At 35.6% G+C, this 22,796-nt stretch overlaps 1 protein-coding gene across 2 annotated transcripts in view; it reads left to right on the forward strand.

Moving 5' to 3' along the window:
- LOC113045629 (pre-B-cell leukemia transcription factor 1) overlaps window positions 1-22,796 on the forward strand; it is a 63,524-nt gene that overhangs the window by 37,208 nt on the left and 3,520 nt on the right. The window contains exons 3-8 of one of the 2 annotated variants that reach the window (XM_026206111.1): window positions 14,565-14,809; window positions 14,995-15,185; window positions 16,048-16,183; window positions 16,331-16,490; window positions 18,627-18,736; window positions 21,071-21,160. In XM_026206111.1, the coding sequence (XP_026061896.1) occupies window positions 14,565-14,809; window positions 14,995-15,185; window positions 16,048-16,183; window positions 16,331-16,490; window positions 18,627-18,736; window positions 21,071-21,160 (932 nt within the window). The remainder of the gene's footprint in view (window positions 1-14,564; window positions 14,810-14,994; window positions 15,186-16,047; window positions 16,184-16,330; window positions 16,491-18,626; window positions 18,737-21,070; window positions 21,161-22,796) is intronic. The other variant, XM_026206112.1, reaches the window with a different exon arrangement.

Here is a 22,796-nt window from a genome sequence, read left to right on the forward strand (position 1 = left end):
ACCAGTGCTCTAATTTACACCTCAACTGCGGGCCAATCCTGCAGAGACACGCAGACCATTTATTTCAAATAGGATGGGCTCACAGAATACAAGATTGCAAGATTCATCCAAACATCCAGAAAGTATTTACTTTATTTAATCACCGTCATGTCATTTAAAATCTGTTCTAAAAATCTATTTTTTAAAGCAAAGATTAATTTAATTGAATGATTCCCTGAAGAAATAAATGTCATGCTTGCCACAAAAATGTTGAGCATAATTTTTTTTATACATTTCAATATTTTGATAAAAATAAATAAATGTTTTTTGAGCACCAATTCAGCATATAAGAATGATGTCTGAAAGGCTAGATTAATGGATGATGTAAATTCAGATATAAATTACATTTTGCTAAATATTAAAAAAAAAATTATTAAAGGGGTAATATCATTATTTTGTGTATTTGGTGTAAAAGATTGTTTACATGCTTTAATGTTCAAAAAACATATTATTTTTCAAATACTGTACATTATTGTATGTCCTCTATGCCCTGCCTCTCTCAAACTGACCCAGTGCATTGTGATTGGCCGAACACTGGAAGCACTCGTAGGAAATGTAACGCCCCTTTCCATAATCACATAGTGATGTAGACATGTGGGGGCGTGGCAGAGTCTTAACTTTGATAAAGAATATCTCTTTGGATTTGAGTCTTTTGTCTTTGCAACTCTACAGAACTTCTTCATGCACCAAGAGCTTGTAACACTCCAAAGAGAAAGGAAAAGTTTATCAGATCAATACATATTTTAAATAAATTAAGCCTCAGTAAGGAAAAGAGTTTTTTTTAAATAATTTTGAACACTAATGTGTTTGATTCATTAAAAATGGTTCCCAACCCTAGTCTCAAATCTATCATATGGCTTCAGAAGACTCTGAATATAGCTCACAAGTCATACAGACTCTTTTATGCTTCTTTTATATGCATTACTGACACATAGGAAATGCAGAATTCTGGGGAGCTGTGATTGAATGTGGAACATTGGTATGATTTGAATGTCGAATGTTGGTGCGGTGTTGACGCATGGCATGTTTGTGAATATGTTCTGCAGATAAGTGCTTATCTGCTGGATGTTGTGCCAGAGTTGGAGCTGTTTGATAGGGATGCGATGTAAAGCTGTGGAGGGGTTTTGCGGTTTAGTGGGTGGCTGGGAAGGCACATGGATGCATGGCTGCCTGCGGGTGTGGCAAATAGCCTAATCCCACTTTAATCTGCTCACACTCTGTGTAAATAACTGATTAGAGAGTCACACACACTTGCCGAGCATCCACAGCCCACAGCACTTTCATTTCTCTGTTAGAGTGTTTAGGATATTGGTGCATCACTTAAGCTATACTATAGGGATGAGATTAGCATTGTCAACGATGTTTGAGTTAATTATTAACCTAGGATGTCTTTTATTCCATGTGCTGATTTGACAGGATTAAGATCGCTGTAGTTTTTATTAAGGTTAAATAACTGTTTTTCTTTTTGTGGGTGTTACGAAAGGCCATGTGTTGTGGATACATCAATTACAAAACCCACTGAAATAAACAAGACTTATATGGGACAATGACAAATTAGAGTGTTTAAAAATTTAGTGTAAACACATGTGCCAAAATCTTACGTATAATCATTATATTCATGTCGGTTTCAATGGTTTGGAAAAGCTTTATATTGTTTTCAAGAAAAGTTCAAATTGGATGACTTCTGTCTTGTGGTGCAACTATCAAGTAAACAACAGTATTATTTTAGTATTTTTTGGTACTCTTATGGTATTTATTTATATATAATAGCTTTTATTGTTATATTTTCAGTTTAGATTTTAATTTCAGTTTTAGTTTTGTTGAGCTTTTGTCATTTTATTTATTTTTATTTAATGTTTTTTTAGCTTTATTTTTATTTTTAGTATTTTTCAACTTCAGCTTATTTTATTTTATTTTAGATAGTTGCTAATATATTGTCTTATTTTCATTTAAGTTGAATTAAATATAATTTTGTAATTTTATTTTATTTTAATTAAATGTTAACATTTTGTAATAGTTTTAGTTAGCACGGGTTAAAAAATAGTAACATATTTTCTTATGTTACATACTGTACACTTGATTTTTCAAGGTTTTTTGTACAAACATCAAGAATGACTATTTAATGAATATTGACTATTTTTATTGAGTATGTCTTTTTAGAACTGAACATTTTCTTACCATGAGGTCAAATTATCTGTTATTTTAAGAGATTTATTGATGTTGACACAAAGTCATGAGGGTTTGCAGGGGTCCGGTCTATGAAATCTGTTCCTGTTTGGTGTGTTTGTTCTGAATACTTCAAGAAAATTAGATTTAATTACAATATGCGACACAAGTCAAATTAAATGAGAAGGATTGTTCTGAAATAATAATGCACCACAATCACTGACCGGATGGGACTGGATTTTCCAAAGGATGCCCGAGTTGAAAATCAGTAGGTAAACTGACTCCATAATTTTAGTTGCGAAAAGAAAACATAGCAGCTATGTTGATTTGGACTGGATTAAAACCACAAATTACATCTGTGAAACACAAATTTATCTGAACTCCTCAGGGTAAACGAATCCCATCTGAATAGATCTATAGTTGATAAAACACTCCCATGTTTGCATTTATCCATAAAGGGATTGAAATGACTCGCACAAAGATGAATTTATCTGATGACGACAGCTGCTATCTCTGAGAACCCGGTGTCATGTGTGAGATGCAGACATCCATGTTTCAGAGGATCCAGACACCACAGGCAATTGTCTGTGCGTCTGCGAGTGGCCATATGTTGCACGTCCTTGTGTCGTAGCTTAAGGGAGATGCTCCCCTAGAGATGAGAGGTTATTGTAGTTTGAAATGAATCCCTCATTCCTCCCCCTTTCCCATCATGCTCCACCCCCCTCAGCTTCACACCCTCAGTCATTCTCATGGGATCCAGAGCAAAAAACACAGGAGTCTTGATCAAACAGGTAGCCGTCACCAAATGCTGTCAGATGGCTTTGGTTTCACCCCCGGTCCTCTAAAAAAAGCAAAAAGCAGAAAACAGACCGCTTCAGTTGCTGAGCCACTTTCATCTGCCTCCAGATGTGGTTTAATTTACTGCGACTTGGCTAATTATGGTAATTAAGGATTAATTACTGTTAATTACTTTCGCATAAACTCATCACCAGTCAAAGAGCGAAGCCTTATGAAACGTGCCACGCGTGCAAACACACCACGGGGACCTCGGCAAGCGTGTGGGGGTCCCTTTACATGCTGTCGCTCGTATAGAGACCCCCTTTAGGGCCACAACAGAGCGAGGTTACTGCTTTCACACATTCACCTCTGCTCTCAAGCCCACCTGCACAGATGAACATTAAAGTGTGACCACACTCAGTCCTGCTTCCTCATCATTTTTAAAGAGTTATTTGATGACACTCAATCATCAGACACATCACCAAAGCTGCTTTTTTGGGGTAATATTACAGTAGATGTGCCTAAATACCATCTGTCAATATTTATACATAAATTTAGTTATATACACTGTATTTCGTGCTTTTAGAAACATGCATGACTTTATTTTTATATGAACAGCTATCATGAAAGATTTTTAAGGCAAGTTATTTTTTTAGGATAAAATTTCAGTCTGCTCCTCTTAGGATTGAACAATGTCATAATAAAATCAATATCGCAATATATCTTAGTGTGATTATCAAATCTCAAAGCCTGCAATTTAATTAAAGAAATATAAGCTCTGCAGGTTTCCATGAGAAGTGCAGTGCTGCGTTGATCTGCATATAATTATTTGCCAGCAAACCTACACAATAATTGCTTGATGGCTTAATGTTTGAAAATGAAATTAGAAGATAAATTTGTATCGTAAAGTGTTTTTTATTTATTTTTTTATTAAATGCTAAATTATTTTTCTAAGTACTAGTGCACTAATATAAATGTATACTTTGCTTAATATTTTTTATTTAATAATAATGCCCATAAAAGGATAAAAGATATCAGATATTTTACATTATTTTCTATGCAGATTATATTTTCCAAATAGAGCTATTAAATTAATCTGGTGATTTTATTTTTCCTGTCACAAAATGCATTATTTATTTATATAGTATTATATATAGAAAAACAACATATTTCAGTGTCAGTTCTTTTGAATATCATCCAGTCCTAGTTCCTCTTGTAAAGTTTTGAAATCTACTTTTATTGTGCTTTTATGGTCCCCATCCACTTGCATTATAAGGTAAAGAACAGCGTAACCATTATTTAAGACATTTGCTTTTGTGTTATTAAAAAAAAAAAAAAAAGCCATACTGGTTAAGAACAACATACTGTAAGGCTGAAAATTGGCTTTCATTTTTGGGTTAACAATCCCTACAAAGCTGTTTTGGCTGCTTTGTGTGTGTCAGCCTTCAAGTTTAACTCTGGAGGTATTTATTCGTGGAGAAAGATGACTAGATTTCCTTGGCGGTTGATTGTTACAGAGAAATTCCTCTCTAACATGCAATCCTCATAAAGGAAGCAATATACAGAGAGCTGGCGGATTCCCTAAGGAGCAGAGATTAAGTCATACGCACCTCTCCCTTTAGTAAACAGGCACCACACACATGCAGGGGATGACAGAGAGGAAACCATTCCGCTCCGGCTCGATTAGATTAGCAAAATTCACTGGGAGAGGAGGAGGGGGGAGAGAGACAAGCGTGCATAATTAATTCTGACTTTGATCACTGTCGCTGTCTTTCAAAGGGATCATTTCCCATCTCCAGCTCTTTAAGAGACAGACATTATAGAGCAACTCTGGAAACTCGATACGTATCCATTAGAAGCCAATGCAAAGTGTCAAAGTGAAGTTTTATTGACAAACAGCCAAAAGCTGTGTGAACTTTTAGTGTTTTAGTAAGTTGTTTTATGGTTTACGTGTCAAACAAAGTGAACTAACTGAGCCAATCTCATGTATCCTTGTCCCTGTGATCTGTCCTGGCAACATACCAAGCGAAAGATATCTAATTTAGCCCAAAGGCTATAAAAACTCGGCTAGCTTAATGCGCCAAACTGAAGTCTGATTAGATCTAGTGAGGTACGTTTCTGAGGCACCTTAAAAGACAGGACTTTGATAGCCCGAGGACACTTTGCGTCGCCTGTTTTGAATAACAAATTCTTTTAATGAAGGTCTTTAAGTTGAAGTGCGTAGCTCTAAATTGTCTAGTGCTGTGCACCAGACTGCCTGGTGGAGGCTTGCTAATGCTAATCATGGTTATTAGCTGTAGCTTGGGGGCCAGTGGTGTCCCAGCTCTACGCTTTCCTCCAAACCCGTCTCGCTGACCAATGTCAATGGGGAGGGGGCAGGGGGGCAAGAGAGGGAACAACGGGAGCCACCAAAGCTGTGTAATGAAACGCCTGTCATCTCATCTCCCACCAGCTGTCATCACAGCAATGTACCCCAGTTCATTTTTTTAATTGACACAGTACTTTACCATTCCAATTCAGTTCCTTTTCCCCTCCTCCCTGCTTCTTCAGCGTTCATTCCGTCACCCTCTGATTCCTTGAGCCTTTCTTTCATTATTTTGGAGAGCCCCCTGTAAGACAGCACAGTTTTGAGTTTTCTCAATAGACTCTGAGCTGACTGAAATGAATATAAATCCTGTCATAATTACTCACCTTCTTTTGTGTATACCGCAAAATGCAAAAAAAGTAGGTGTGTTAATTCACGTGCATTTGTCAAAGAAAAGATTGCGTTTTCCAAAGGGTTGTTAATAACGTGATATTTTTTAAACAATGGTGCAGCACCCATGGTAATGAACAACATGCTTGTTAAAGTGAATGTACATAATCCTGTATCTGAGGCAAAATTACTAAATATTGAGAATGCAATAGCCTGTATTCTATTTTTCTAACCTTAAACATTTCAAAATATTTAGATATTATGAGCTGTTTGAAGTAAAATAATAACATGAGATTTAAAAGTATTTTGAAAAAACACCTAATTTAATTTTTAATTGGACCTACAAGGTTGTGGTCCGTTGTGGGCAAGTTAATCTATAAATTGAGTGTGTTTTTATTAAATAAAATAATTTACCAAATAAAATAAAAATAAAAAAGGTGAAGTACTATTCATTTCTAAAGTATTTAAGTTATTTTATAAAGTCCTTTTTGACGATTTTCAGAATAGCTACATATATTAATGACTATATTGTGAAATATACAGTTTATTTTGGTTATATCGCCCACCCCTAGTGTGAGTCTTTGCATCTCTCAGCTATGTTTGGCAGCAATGTCTCTACTAATAGCGAAACTGTAAGTTTATCTGCATCATAAACACGTATTACCTCGCTAGTGAGAAATGACAAGTAGCTTTTAAGTTTCTAACTATTTTACTGATAAAACTGTCAGAGCAGCGTTGACAACACGTTTCTGTGTGACTATGTCCATACTGTCTGTGTGTGTGTGTGTGTGTGTGTGTGTGTGCGTGTTTATTTTAAGCAAGAGAGAGTGGGGGAAAAAGAGTATGCGCTTTCTGTACATAACAATAAAACGTAATTTTGTGACAAGACATTAAAATAATTAGTTTTATCTTCTCTTGTTGTTTTGGGTTTTGGTTCTTTTGTTGTTGTTTTTAGATGTTTGGACCTTCGAAATAACTGAAATCATTTGGCAAAGTAATATGGACATGTAATGCAGTCTAGATCTGCCTAGAACTACTTTAACCATGCATTTCCCTGCAAATAGTTTCCCAAATTTGAATTTTTGTCAACCAGATTCAAGCATTCAACAGCCCCATAGTAAACACCTATCACCTATAACCTATAACGTGACACTCGACTTGCATAAGACTATGTTAATATTACTCTAAACCAAAACATGAGTAAATGTTTCATACAGGACCAGCTAGACAATGTTTTATTTCTGTAGTGGGATGAGATTTTCAGCATGTGGCAGTAACACAGAATGCAGTAGATCAGCAAAACATATTCAGAGTCTCTACAGCACAGACAAAGAGTGAAGAACAGAGCTGTGCTGAATGGCTGTGGATGTTATTATTATGCTGCCTATACAGTCTCTCTCCCTCGCTCTCTGTCTCTCTCACTGTTTGCAGGCTCTGTAATGAATGACAGCAATGTTACATTAGCATGTCGCTGTCCCTCTTTTGGTCTCATGGACGAGTTGGTGACAGGCCCACCATGACACAGACAAGAGAAAGAAATTCAGAAATAGAGAAAAACTGAATAGATGGCTCCAGAGATTTACAAAGCTTTGATGCTTTTTATGATCTTTGCTATGCAGCAAAACTACACTACTACTAAATTATACATCACCATTATTCTTATTTACTGAAATACCAAAGCAACAGTAAATTTTCATATACAGTATGTTAAATATATTTAATTTAGTATTTAATAATAATAATAATAATAATAATAATTATTTTTCAGCACAAGTATAACATTTTAATGCTTTCAAGTGTTTTTATTTCTTAGCCACTGCCAATATAAATAAAATAGAAAAATTGCAATTAGAAATATATAATATAAAATACATAATTCTAGTTCTGCAGTAAAAAATGAAAATATAGATGCAAAATGTATTTGTTATATTAATATTAGTTTAGTTGATCCATCAAATTGGTTAGACCTTTATGCCAGCAGAGAGAAAAAAAAAATTAAATAACAAAAAGCAACATTTATTATATATATATATATATATATATATATATATATATATATATATATATATATATATATATATATATATATATATATATATATATATTTATATATATATATATATATATATATATTTATATGTAATTTATTCATGGACCTATTTTGAAAAAATAATAATACAAGAAACAAGAAAAAAAAAATATTGCTTTTAGCCAATAATATTTATATCAGTGCATCCCTGTTAGTAATCAAGTCATAAGGCCAACAATGGTAATATTTTGTTAGGATATATCATAAAACTTGCCTAAAATTGAATGTAAATTGTCTTTCAAATGCATGAAAAATCAACCCTGATCTTTTCTGGAAGCTGTACCTCTATCGTTTTACTTTAGATTCTCTCCAGGCGTGTGTGAAGCCCCAGTAAAGTGTGTGATGTAGTGAGGTGCATTAGATGCTTGTTGGCTGACGGCATGAGTCTGCTTGGAGATCTCAAGTCTCAGGTTACCGTATTGACTGCATCTGGAGAGACTCCAGGGCCCAGCGCTGGCTGCCAGTGCCAGTCCAGGAAGGCAAACTTTCATCATCCTTGTCAGGGCCTTCACAAGCGCCTTGTTTGACCATACATCTTCCTAATTGTGACAGAATACTTCAACATCATTAATTAAACATGCTTTCATTTAAGACGCTCGCAGGGAGTTGAGGCCATGCAGGGAGGGGGCTGGGCAGTATCACTGGATGAAAATACAGCAGCGCTGGGGCGGCTTGTTTGCATTTGCTGTTTTTCCTTTCTTTTTTGTTTTGACTGGCTGGCTTTGTGGTTGTGTCTGTCTGTCTAGTTTTTATGGGATGGTGGTTGTGTTAGTGTAAACGCCAAATGACAAAATGAAGTGGTTTCTAAGAGGCTTCAGAAGGTTCCTCTGTCATCCGTATATTACAGTGTATCTTGTGTTTGTGTGTGTGTGTTTGTGCACGCATTCATTTCGGTGCTATTAATACAATGTAATGTCATTGATAGGGCCTCCTCCATTCACAGATTAATTATAGATGAGTACAGAGAGAGGTGGGATTTGTCTTCTGTCACCGTTCAATTAAAATATGCCAGAGAGGGAAGATTACTTCATCTCTGGCTTTATATTGTCATGCTAGCCACAGCACAGTTATGTTCTCATTAATAAACAAATAAAGTTATCCTCACTGACTTACCCTGTATGTGTGGTTAGATCCTCTAGTAGAAGGAAGTAATCAATTGGCTTAGTAAAATAAATAATGAATTTACACAACCATAGAAATAACTTATTTTGAAAGAAATCAATACTTAGCAAAGTAACAAGATTGTAAGAATGCAGACTGCTCGTTTTTGGATGCATTTTAACTTTGAAGCTGACTACATTGTTGATTTCTTGTGAATACAAAAATCAACCAATTTCTGTACAGTGTGTTTGCTTTCTCAGACAAACACAGGTGCGTCAGTGCCCAAATTTATATATATTTTTTATAATTTAGAATATTAAAATGCAATCACTGCAAAATCCAGACTGTGAATTTGAATAAAAGTTTCATATAAAAATGTGGGGTCAGTAAGAATGCCCTACATTTTTATGTTATTGATATTAAGACATGTTACTTGAGCACCAAATCAGCATATTAGAATGTTTTCTGAAGGATCATGTGACACTGAAGACTGAAGAAATGGCTGCCCAAAATTCACAGAAATTGTAAAATGTAATAGAAAATAACAGAATAAATAGAAAAACTTATTTAAATTGTAATACTATTTCACAATATTAAAATTTGTACCCACCCCAGACTTTTCAGTGGTGTAACCAATTTATAAATTAACTGCTTTTATCAAGGCACTGCTGTGTATATTAATATGTAGTCATGAAAGACTATACAGTATTGACATTTTTCAAGATATTGTACATTATGATTTAAAAAGGGGGAATGATTACAGATTTTTGTACTTCTGTCTTCATTATGATATCAGCCTCAATGAACTTTGAACATTGCAATAAAGTCAATCAGTTTGAATTGTCAACTGTTCAGTGACATTTATTATCTTATTTAATTGATAATTAAGATGAAATTTAAGTGACAATGCGAGACTATAATGAACAGGTTTGTGTAATATATTTTTTATTTATTTGTTTATTTATTTTTTAACTGCCCCCATTAAAATAGTTATTTCTGGTCATCTTAGCCTCACATTGGCCTTTGGTAAATATTTACAATGTAGAAACATCTTATCGCTTATATAATGCCTTTTTTTAATGGCAGCTTGACTTTTAAAAATGCTGAACATTGCAGAAAAAAACATATTCACACGTTCTACTCCAAGGAGGTTTTGCAGAGAACTAAAGAGCCACGATTCTGCTGTGTGCCATATGTCTGTCTTTCTGATACAAAATCAGGCCAAATCCTCCTGTCTCAACAGTAATCCATTCCACTCTTTGACTCCCAACTTAATTCCCTGAAGTTGATACCAGCCTTGGTTTAGAAACTGAAAAGATAAACCCCCCTGACTAAACCTAGCTCGAAGCCCCTGACTGCGTTAGCGCCTCGTTTCGCCTAAACTAAAGACTTTTTTATTGCTCCAAAGGAGGATTACAAGACTCTGCAACCTTGTGATCGAGCATACATTTTAAAAAGATTACAATTTAACAAACATGAGGAAGATGTGAGTTTTTCTGGGGATTATCACGGGGAATACCAGACTCGCTTGGCCTTGCTGTAGAAGTGAAGAGAGTGAAATTAGGTCTTGCTATCAGGTGCGTGGGTTCTAGATTGGCAAATCAGCTGTGAAAAGTGAAACGCTCGGGAAAGCGACTGCTGGGAGGGTGAAATTAAGACTTGTCTGAGCAGAAGTCACATCTGAAAAGCCTCCAAAAGTGAAATGGTCCATTAGAGACTTCTAAAAACTGCTGCCGTTCATGATACTAAATAGCACACGAAAAAAAAAAGATGATGGAAGAAGTGAGAGAGAAAACAAGAAAGAGAAAGATAGGGTAAGATTGGGTAACATGTAAAACCCATAAGAAAATTAACATTTGCATTGATTTTAGAGGTTAGAGAATCTATTTTTATTTATATATTTCTATTTCTGACATAGAAATGTATTTGTTTGTTGGCCTTTGGAGTCCCCATGGCAGGTTGTTGTTATTGTGATCATTTCAATAATTTAAAGATTTTCCCACCCCAAATTATTTCAAAAATTGATTCTATTATTATTTTCTTGCAAATGAAAGGAATAACTCATTTATATATGTGAACCTGGAGCACAAAACCAGTCATAAGTAGCATGGGTATATTGTACATTGTATGGGTCAAAATGATTGATTTTTCTTTAATGTCAAAAATCATTAGGCTATTAAGTAAAGATCATGTTCCATGACGATATTTTGCACATTTCCTACCTATATATATCAAACCTTTTTTAATAGCAATATGGGTTGCTAAGAACTTCGTTTGGACAACTTTAAAGGTGATTTTCTCAATATTTAGATTTAATTGCCCTTTCAGATTCCAGATTTTAAAATAGTTGTATCCCAGCCAAACATTGTCCTATCCTAACAAACCATACATCAATGGAAAGCTTTTCAGTTGTTTCATGTTTTAAATGATATATTGTATAAATCTCAATTTCAGAATATTGACCCATATAACTGGTTTTGTGGTCCAGAGTCACATATGTTATTTATTTTTGTGGCATCCTTTTTTTTCTTTTTTGTAATTGTTCATCAAAGGTAACTACAAAATAAGAGGTATACGATGATTTTAGAAATTATTTAAATAATAGAAATAATAGACATTTCATTTAGTATTTTACACACTCAAAGACAAATTTGAACAACATTTGCAGGTCATTTTATGCCAGTCATGGGGCTGCAACAACTATAATTACAAAGGTTTATTTATTTCCCCCCTAATGATATAATGGAGGACACATTATTATTTTACACGTTATTTACATTAATTAAAATGTTAAAATTTCAGGGAAATATTTCTGTATCAGTCAAAACACGTTGTTTTTAAAGAGGTCATCTTAACTCATCTTACCCTACAGACAGAGACAAAAGGAAGAAACCAAAGCAAGACAGAAATAGAGAATGATCTGCTCCTCGGAAAACTGTTAATGTTTGTCTGCGGGTGGTTGAGTTCAGCTCAGTTCACATCAGCAGCACATTGGACACACACACACACACACACACACACACACACAAACAGGGCCGGCAGCATTATGGCCTAATCGATTGCCATGCCATTACTGAATCAAAATAAATAAAGTGCATTGCGTCGGTTTGGGTAATTAACCAACAGCAAAGTGAATTGTATGATTATCCGCATTCATTGTATTTATTTAATATATTTCATGCATTTAATTGTGCACTGGAGGATATGGTTGGAATGAATAAATCATTATTTGCCTCATTAGATTTCCTCTCCAGATGAACGTTGCGCACTTCTGGGCCTTGATTTCTTTAGTCGATGCTGTACACCAGTCACGTTCCACTGTTGCTGTCTCTTTCTATTATAAAGGCAGAAAAGACTCGCTCTTTTTCTCTTGTGTTGTGCTATTGATATACACTTGTGTTTTTCATTCGCCGTGAAATAGTTGGGTGGGCAGACAGTTGAGACGAGCCTGAAATTGGACAGTCAGAGTTTTTCGAAAACGGAGCAAGGCTTGAAGCCATCGTCAAAGAGTAAAAGCGAGGCGTGTAGGATGACGGCGGTACGAAAATCACTTTGCGAAACACACTTTGTACACGTGCGCCAAAGGACGCGCTAAGGAAGCAGGATGTTGGCTGTACTGCTAGGAGTCTCTAGAGAAATCTGACCTCACCGGTGTCCCTCAACCCATGCCCTGAACTCTTGACCTCTAGAGGCCTCTGACAACCCCTGACATTTGCAGCGGAGTGAGCTGATTGGGTTCGGGGTTGTGGAAACAGATTGCAGCACGCTGGTTGCCTTACCCTCTGCTGTCATCTACAGAATGATGTCACAGGAACGTTTGCATTGCGTCTACTGCGGTAGACATTGATGGTTTTTGCAGCTTTACATATGTAATAAGCCATATGTTACAGTTATATCAGCAGCTTTTAACTGGTGGTGGGCTCTTCAGTCTCTTCTGTTTGGGTCGGAGAACACCGATGGAAAAAATAACGCTTAATGCAAAAAACTAAAACGAATATAACTAATCATATAACTCAATATAGGTTGCAGTGTTATAACATGTATTTACAAAGATTAATATTCTTTTTTTTTCCATCAAGGGACATTTATTTGATAAAAAATACAGCGCATTTATATTAACATCAATATTTTGAAATATTATAAATGTCTTTACTGCCAAACATTTGATCAATTTAATGCATCTTTGCTAAATACAGATATTAATTTCTTTGAAATGACATATTTCCCGAACCCAGATTTTTTAAATGTATTGCAATGTAAATATTTTTAGTGAACATTTTTATTATAATATGCAATACTGATATATTTGGTCAGCACTTGACGTCCACTGTAATTGTAACCCAAAAATGAATCTTTGCTTTATGCATTGATTATTGGTTTTATTTGCATTAACATTGATCTCCTGTTATCGCTGTGGATCTTCTACAGAAATTAATGGCTGCTTGTTTGTCAAATTCTTGGTAGATCTGGATTTGTGTGCTCTTTGTTACTGGTAGAATGGCTGCTGCTGTCTTCTGTCAGACTGCCTTTACTGAACAGAACTGAAGGAGAGACATCTAGTGGCACACGCGGAAACAACAGTTTATAGTTTTCTAATAACACTGCATAAACAGACAAAACTCCTTTGAGAGTCCTTATATAATCTTCTTTTCCTTCATAGTGTAGTAATAACCAACCCCACACAGAATCGTACACATCCTCTACGATTTGCATGTTTGTTTCCTGCTAATTTGATAATACTTCCTGCTACCGGTAAGAGAGTGGTACTCTTAGCTCTGTTTAACACATTTTACTAAATCATTTTTACCATATGTTACATTTAAATCAGGTAAACAGAGTGTTTGGAATAATCTGAACAGTACATGTATATCAGAGCAGCATCGGAGCTAAACTTTGCGGGAAGGTAGATGTTTAATGCACCTTTGTAACACATAAACAGTGATACATGTACAGTCCTGAAATAAAGAGCAGAGTTTCATGGAATATAAACTTAATCTACATATTGAATTAAGTTGAAAAAGGAAAGCTTTCAAGAGAACCTGACAGCTAAACATCTAACGAAAATAATCAGTGGATAGTGGGCAGACAAAAGAAAAAAAAAAAGCATTTCTCTGAAATTTCTACAGTATGTATTAATACTAGTTTAGTTTAATGTTTTAAATAATAATTTTATGCTTTTACTCTTTAGTGGGTAAATATCACAAGATCAAGAACTAAGAATGAGTAGATATAATCATTTATTGTAAATGATTGTGCAGATCAATGAAATGATGGTTTTATTATCTCATACCCTGCCAAGATCAGTGTATAGTTCCACATTTTTATCACAAAGAAGAGAGCAATTAAAACGAAGGCCATATATTACTTCTCGAGCTCTGTAATATCTCATAAGGAGACAATGTGATGTTATTATGTTAATTTTATTACAGACATTTACTTTAACTTGACTATTATGAAGGTCACTCAAATGATAAATTATATATATGTGCTTCTCATTTTTAAGTGTCATATTGAGACATTGCAGTTCTTAGCTTTACTAATATTAGAAATATTATTCAGAGTCTACAGTTAAACAGAAATGACCTACTGCATAGTCAAAGACAACAGAATATGTCAGAATTTTTTTTTTTCTCTGAGGATTTCCAGTTGAATCTACAGAATCACTCAAGTGTTTATTCTCTCTTCCTTTCTTGACAGTACTCAGTATCCGTGGAGCTCAGGAGGAGGAGCCACCAGACGCTCAGCTCATGCGATTGGACAACATGCTGCTAGCCGAGGGCGTGTCCGGACCGGAGAAAGGAGGTGGTTCGGCTGCTGCTGCGGCCGCTGCTGCTGCGGCAGGCGGCGGCGGGTCCGATAACTCGGTCGAACACTCGGACTACCGCGCCAAGCTGTCCCAGATCCGTAAGATCTACCATACAGAACTGGAAAAGTATGAGCAGGTGAGCCAACAGTGTTTGGTCTTCAGAAAAGACTCTGACCTCTGTAAACTCAAATGTTTTGAAACAACATTTTATAGGCCTAGCACTCCAAAAAGTCCTCAGGATAGAATATTTGAGCAGCTCCTGTAGTTTTGTTTACATGCACATGAGATTGATGCATGTGCCGCCCCTCTGTGCATGTTCAGGCGTGTAATGAGTTCACCACCCATGTGATGAACCTGCTGAGGGAGCAGTCTCGCACTCGGCCCATCTCCCCTAAAGAGATCGAGCGCATGGTGGGCATCATCCATCGCAAGTTCAGCTCCATCCAGATGCAGCTCAAACAGAGCACCTGTGAGGCGGTCATGATCCTGCGCTCCCGCTTCCTCGATGCCAGGTCTGTATAACAGGATCTAATGCTGCATCTAATATGTCTCTAATTTCATAGCAAACTTTAAGGAAAAAGACAAGTTAGTAAAATATCAGCGAACGTAATGTACAAAAATGTAACTAAGATCATTTTTTTTAGTAAAGTTTCCAAATACAGTATATACACTACCGTTCAAATGTCTGGGGTCTGTGAGATTTTATGTTTTTGGTGGAAATATTTTAAAGACTGTGAATTTTATAATATTTTATAAAATGTAAAAATATAATGAACATCTTAATATATTGAAAATGTAGTTTATTCTTATGGTGGCAAATCATCAGCCATTAACTGTAACATGATCCTGCAGAAATTATTCTTATATGCCCATTTGGTGCTCAAGAAACATTAATATCCATGTTGAATCCATGTTGAGCTGCTTAATATTTGTGTGGAAACCTTTCCCTTTTTTTCATGGTGGTGGTGGTGGTGGTTGGGGGGGGGGGGGGTTCTTTGGTAAATAGAAAATTCAATGAAATGACATTTATTTGAAATAGAAATGTCTTTATTGTCACTTGATCCATTTAATTTTCTTGCTGAATGAAAATAAATACATAAATAAAGACATGTTTGAAAATTATATGTTTGAAACCCAACAAGTTTTGATTAAAAAGTGTGCCAATTAGTCAGATATTTTAATGGCATTCAATTATATTCATCCATTTTTATGTGTGAATGAAATGTCTAAACACTGTTTGGAACCGCTGTAGTATTTACACAGCAGGTTCAAATGTGGATGATTTATAAACACCGTAGCTTCTGAATCAAGCTGGCATTGCTTTTTCCCTTTCTCATTTTCTCTCTTTCTCTCTGCTCTGTCATTTTCCATTAGACGAAAAAGGAGAAACTTCAATAAGCAGGCCACAGAGATCCTGAATGAATACTTCTACTCCCACCTCAGCAACCCGTACCCCAGCGAGGAGGCCAAGGAGGAGCTGGCAAAGAAATGCTCCATTACAGTCTCACAGGTGAGACACACCAACATTCACCCCATACAGTGATGCAGAATACATATGCATTGAAGTTAGTGGTCCAAAGACACTAAACAGCTCTCAAATGAGGTTGAAATTAATTTCTGTTCTTTCTGATGCGTTCATTAATTCTTGTCTCCTCAGGTATCCAACTGGTTTGGAAACAAGAGGATCAGATACAAGAAAAATATTGGAAAATTCCAAGAAGAAGCCAACATGTACGCTGCCAAAACCGCCGTGAGCGCAACCAACGTCTCCACCCACGGCAGCCAAGCCAACTCGCCTTCCACCCCAAACTCGGCCGGTGAGCATTGCAACAGATCGACACACAAACAACAGATGTGTTTGTTTTTCACTGGTCTTTAATACGCTTTAGAAACTAGTCCTGCTAGGGGTGCAGAAGCAGAACATTTCGTTTCATCAACTAGCAGAAAAGTACTTCACCATGATAATGTTTTGAATATTCAACCATTTCCGCTTTTAATGTCCTCCTTTTACTGTAGCATTCCCATAATACCTCTCTTTATGACGTCCATATCTGCCTCCTCTTTATCTACATCAGCAGCTTGGCCTGCAGCATTGCTCTTATACGGTTTTTCTATTTCCACAACCAATAATTCAGCTTTTACTCACCAGTACTCCGCTTTAAATAGTTTTTGGCTCAAATGATATTCCGTTTTATCTGGTGTGAACGTACCTAAGCTATTAACCGGCTTGGTCGTTGTTGTCTGTTTGACCTCCTGGATGTCATTATGACGAGATGGTCAAGCCTTTTGTCATGTAGCCTTGAAGTGATTAGAGGTCCATGTACATTTGATTAGTGCCCTGCGGCTTTTAAAGCGGAAATTAAGTTAAGCCCTGCTCTCTCTTAAACATCTAGGGAGTTCTCCTCCATTAAAAGACAAATAGCATTCGTTAATTCCTTCTGTGACTCAATTAGCACATCCTGAATGACTTGGCTGTGGCAGTGTAACTGTACTGTCCATCTTAGATGTCACTGTAGAATTAATAGAAGTCTGTTTTGGTCCTTCTTTACCCATTGTTATTCCGGAAACACTTTAATGGCTATTGTAGTTTTTTGTAGTGATAAGCTAATGGTGCGGTCACATTTGGTGAAAGTTCAATAGAAATCGTCAATAGGGTAGCAATGTATGAAGCACGGCTCACATAAAAGTCAGTTCCAAACAAAGCAGCTTTCTGTGTGATCAACTCTAATGTGAAATCTGCATAGGGAAATCTTTCGCCCTCAAGAACGTATGAATTCTTATTGGAATGACAAGGATTGACCTACACAAAATTAGCTGAAAAACTGTAAATATTAATACATCCTATTAATACTTAATGTGTATATTTGTGTCATTTAGCTACAATATATCTCTCTCTACTAAAACAAAACAGCTTAAACTTGCCTAGGGCCATTAGCTAGCCATCCAGCCTTGCCAAGATGGTCAGACAGGTCTGTTTTGATGGTTTTAGAGGGATTTGGGAACTGGCCAACCAGCTAAAGACCAGCATGTCCAGGCTGGAAAAACAGCTTTGAAGAGTAAACAACTTTAGGCAGATCTGCAGGGCTGTTCCTAAACCTATTAAACTGCCGTGCTGTCTACTTTCTATATAGACAATCCTTTTCTAACTGAAAAGGAACCTGAAAAGGGACTGATTTATTTTGCTCGCTAGCATTAAAAAAAGTGTAGTGCCTCTCATGTGAAGTGCACTGGAGACTAGAATGGACAATTTATTTAGGTCTGGGTGATAAATCAATACATAATATTTACTGGAAAAAAATGAATTCACAATTTCGATAATAAACTGTTAATTCTCCATATTTAGTATACATCTTAGATAATCAGTTGTGTGTCAACTCAATCTGCTAAAATAAATGTGGCTTAACTTGAAGAAATTATGACATTAATATATTACTAGTCTACAGTAAAATACTAAAGTACTAATTTAAGTAATAATAATAACAATATTTTTAAAGAAATTTCATACAACCAAGATATGTTTCGTCCATGTTTTATTTTACAGTATACAACGTTTTTGTCCAGCACTTTATTTTACAAAAAAATATAAATGCAATCTTTTGTTATATTTAGGTATATATATATATATATATATATATGCTAGGTATATATATATATATATATATATATATATATATATATACCTAGCAAACAGAAATATTAGGTACTTTTGGATTAAATAAATGTATAAATATAATTATATCAAACAGAATTTCTCTCAGCTCATTCTAACCTTGGATTTAGGATTTGGAATCTGTACCGAGCTTGTGTGGTTTTCAACACATAACCCTCACATACAGTACCAGCTCTGCACTACTAACACTCCTTACTTCAATCTTACTGTTGCATGACTGTTTCTTGTCTTTATCTATCCCTATCTTTCTCTGTCTCTTTCTCTCGGCCTCTCTTCCTCTTAGGTTCTGCTGGTTCTTTTAACATGAACTCCGGGGACTTGTTCATGAGTGTGCAGTCTCTGAATGGGGACTCATACCAGGGGGCCCAAGTGGGGGCCAACATTCAGTCACAGGTAGGGAGTGTCGCTAAGAGAGAGGGCAGATTACCAAAACTAATTTCACTCAGTTAAACCTAATCACACATTGTGCTGTCATAATGGCGGTCCTGATAATCCCATTCTCAAAATCACATCTGGCCTGGATCCATCAATACTATAATTATTTTTTCTGCCTCTATTTATTGAATTTCTAAGGTTATGTCCACATTAATCCGGATACATTTGAAAATGGCGTTTTTGTTTTAAAATGCTCTCCATCCACACTAGCGTTTTCAAGCATCTTCCAAAAGTGTCTCATCCACACTGAAATGTCAGAAAAAGGTTTATTCGCTTTCTGCGCATTGTAAAGCCTCAGAAAAGCTCACTGCAGATGACACACGGAATGTGTCATGCTTTCATGTTGTTTTTCTGATAGGATTATTTTATTTACAAAAATAACTCACCATTAACTGACGCGTCCAGGTCGCAACTGCCCTCGCAAATAGAAATCGTGAGTAAATTTGCTTTCATCTTTGCAGGACTGTGATATGAAGTAACACAGTGTACAAAGTAACACAACTATAGGAATAGTGTGAAAGTGTATAACACATAACGTGCACAATGCTAGTATAAACAAGGATATCTATTGGTATAATTTGCGTCACATGACTAAACTTGCGTCATCGTTTTCAAAAGCCTCCGTTTTCACAGTCTACAGTCCTACCATTCGAAAACGGAGTTTTCAGATGTATCCACTTTGGAGAGAGGTTTTTTTTTTCATTAAGTTCAGTTTTCCTTGATTAAAAATGGCATCTCAGTATGGATGGAAGGCCAAAATGTAGAAAAAATTATGCATTTTCAAACGAAAACGTATTAGTGTGAACATGGCCTATGAAAGGATTCTTAGGATTGTGCTGCTGCCTTTTTACGTTTACTTTGTTGACTGAGCTTTGATATCCACAAAATCCCCCTTGCAAGCAAGCAAGTGCTATTCTGTAAAAAGAAATAAATATTTTGTTCTTGTGTTTGCCCATATTTTCATAGGAAGTTTCTCCGTTAGAACTGAATGACATGTCTATGTCATATCTGATCAAATAGTCATCATCTTGTTATATATCCTTGTCACAACAAAGTTCATCTCTCAGTGCCAGCTTGCTCATCATAGAGTCCGGAGCGTGTACATTTCTGTTCGGCCGCGGCTGACATGACGGGCCTTCTGACCTTGAAGACTGACTGGGGTTACAGTTTGCCTCAAGCAGTTGTACACTGCTCCGTGGCCATTGTCAACTTCCAAATGAATAGACCATCAAATACAGTCTTGGAAACAATACAGCTCTTGTCAGCGGGTTTGAGTATCTGTCATGCTGTCACATCTGCCACCGTGGCGGCCTGACCTTGCCCGGCACACTAGCATCCAAACACAGGGTGTTTCGGTTTGTCCCCCTTTGACGTTCTGAATATTTTCATCCCATAACGAAGTAACTTCTCCAAAGGCTCAGGGTGCTTCATGAATATTCAGTGCTGGAATCCCAGAGGGAATCTTCTGAAATGAGTTCATGTGGTGCAAGAGTTTTTTTGTGTATTATGAATGTAAAGAGTAACAAAATATATAAAATCTGTTGCATATAGCAGCTCTGTGGCGCAATGGATAGCAGCGTATAAAATGCATGTAATTTAATATGTATGCATGCATATTTTTAAATATAAATTAAAAAATATAAAGTGCTGTCAAAGGATTAATCACATACAAAATAAAAGTTTTTGTTTATATAAATATGTGTGTACTGTGTATATTTATTATGTATATATAAAGACACACTCACAAAGTATATATTTAAAAAATATTTGCATGCATATATTTATATTTATATAATTTATATTATATATGAATATGTTTAATATACAAATATAAACATTTACTTAAATATATACATGCATGTGTGTGTATTTAAAAATACATAATAAATATAAACAGTACACATTTATTATGTAAACAAAAACGTATATTTTGGATGTGTTTAATTGCGATTAATTGTTTGACAGCACTAAATTGTAAATATATTACTCTGCTTTATTGCTTTATAACTGTATTATAATTTGTATATTTGTGTTTTTTAATGACATTTAATTCTCTAAATTCACTCCAATAATTACACTGTAAATGTTTATTTTTTCATATCAGTCTGGAAACATATCGTGTCCTTTGTTTGATATCTGTAGCACAAACATTTCATTCAACATTTGATGACCTTTTTGGCTGCCAATATCCTTTTGATATCTGGTTGACCTTTTCTCAGCACAAACGTCTTTGTTTTGTATCTGTATTGTCTGACCCTGTCTTTTGTTTGTGTTGTGTTCTTCTGTCTGCAGGTGGATACTCTTCGCCATGTTATCAGTCAGACAGGCGGATACAGTGAAAGCCTCGCTTCCAGTCAGATATACAGTCCACAGGGCATCAATGTGAGTCCAAACTTAGCCTTTTTGTCAAGACAAATGCCATTACGATATTTAAAATTTGGGGTTGGTACTATATAGTGGTGCCAGCGGCAATATGTACACTAGGAGCAGTCATCAAGGTGACCGTAAATGTGACCGCTTATCACCTTGGCTCCTTCAGCCACATAAACACCAACAGCATCAAAGAAGCCCAGACACAGGTGTATTCAGGCCATCAAACTCATTCAGAGCCTGAGATGGTGTCCTCCACCACAGCTCTGAGTGCACATTAAAAGAATTGTGTTAACCAGAGCAGATGAGCAGCTCCAACCATCAGTTTTATACTGGGGGAGGAGTGTTTAAGAGAGAGGGAGAGGGAGACCGGGAACACAAACGGCAGAGGCCAGCATGTAAAATCCACAGCGACAAGCCGTGTCGCCAGCAGAGGAAATTGATCAGACAGTCTCAAGGGAGGGCTGAGTAGAGATTTGGGACAGCAATCCAAGTGCATTGGTCATATCACACATCTGCCACCTTAACAGCACTGACAGGGAGCCAGCAAAGTGTGAGGAGGGGGAAAAAAAGGAAAAAAGACAAACACACTAACAAAGTCTCTCTAAATAGCCGCTCTGATGCAGAGCTGAATGTGTCCTGTGGAAGTGGCCCAGTGCTTCTGTGCCACCTATGGCTGATGGAGAGCATTTTTTTGTCAGGACAGCTTACAGTGATGTTAATTCAGTCTTTGAGGTCATTAGAATACAATACTTATGAATTCAGTAATGACGTATTATCTGAAAAAAATATTTAATTAACTTACATTTTACATTTACATTACATTAATATTTAGTATGTTTTTTTATCAAAAAGGGACTTACAAATTAGGACAATGGAAGCAATCAATACCAACATAAGAGAAATTATATGTAAGTGCTATAACAAGTCTCAGTTAGCTCAACGCATAGCACATAGCAAGGACTTTTAAATAATATAAGAAATAAAAAGAAAACACCACTATAGAACAGATAGAATAGAGCAAGCTAGTGGTAGAGGTCTTTTTTTGCTTTTGTTAATTGTATAATAAATGAAAAAGAAAACAGATAGAATACAAAAAGATTATAAAGCTAGTTAGAATTTTTATTTTATTTTTTAGAATATAATTAGAATACTGAGTGCTAAAGTTAGAGGGTCAAATAAAGATGGAAGATGTTTTTAGATGTGTTTTTAGTTTTTTTTTACTATTTAATTTTAAAAGTAAATAGTTCTGAAAAAAATATCTGAATAGACATTTTCTTTGAAAATTTATTTTATTCACATTTCTGAATTAAAATCTGTGAAGACTTTTTATAAAAAAAAAGGTTTTGAAGTAAATATGTCTGAATTAAAGTCTAAAAACATTTTGAATTGTTGTGAATTAAATACAAGTCTAAATAAAGATCTAAAATAAATATTTTATCTGAACACTTCTTTAATTCACATAGATTTTATATGGAAGTTTATTTTTTAAATCTTTTCAAAGTTACATGTAAATATTTCTGAAATAAATTCAATCTGAAAAGACAGTTTAGCCTAAGTGTAAATATTTAAAGATGAATTTTTGATTTATTCACATATATTTGGAATTTAATCGCTATCTTCAAATGCTGGCACTTAAAAAAGATTA

This window comes from Carassius auratus, chromosome 27 (genome assembly GCF_003368295.1).
Source record: "Carassius auratus strain Wakin chromosome 27, ASM336829v1, whole genome shotgun sequence".
NCBI classification, from domain to species: domain Eukaryota; kingdom Metazoa; phylum Chordata; class Actinopteri; order Cypriniformes; family Cyprinidae; genus Carassius; species Carassius auratus.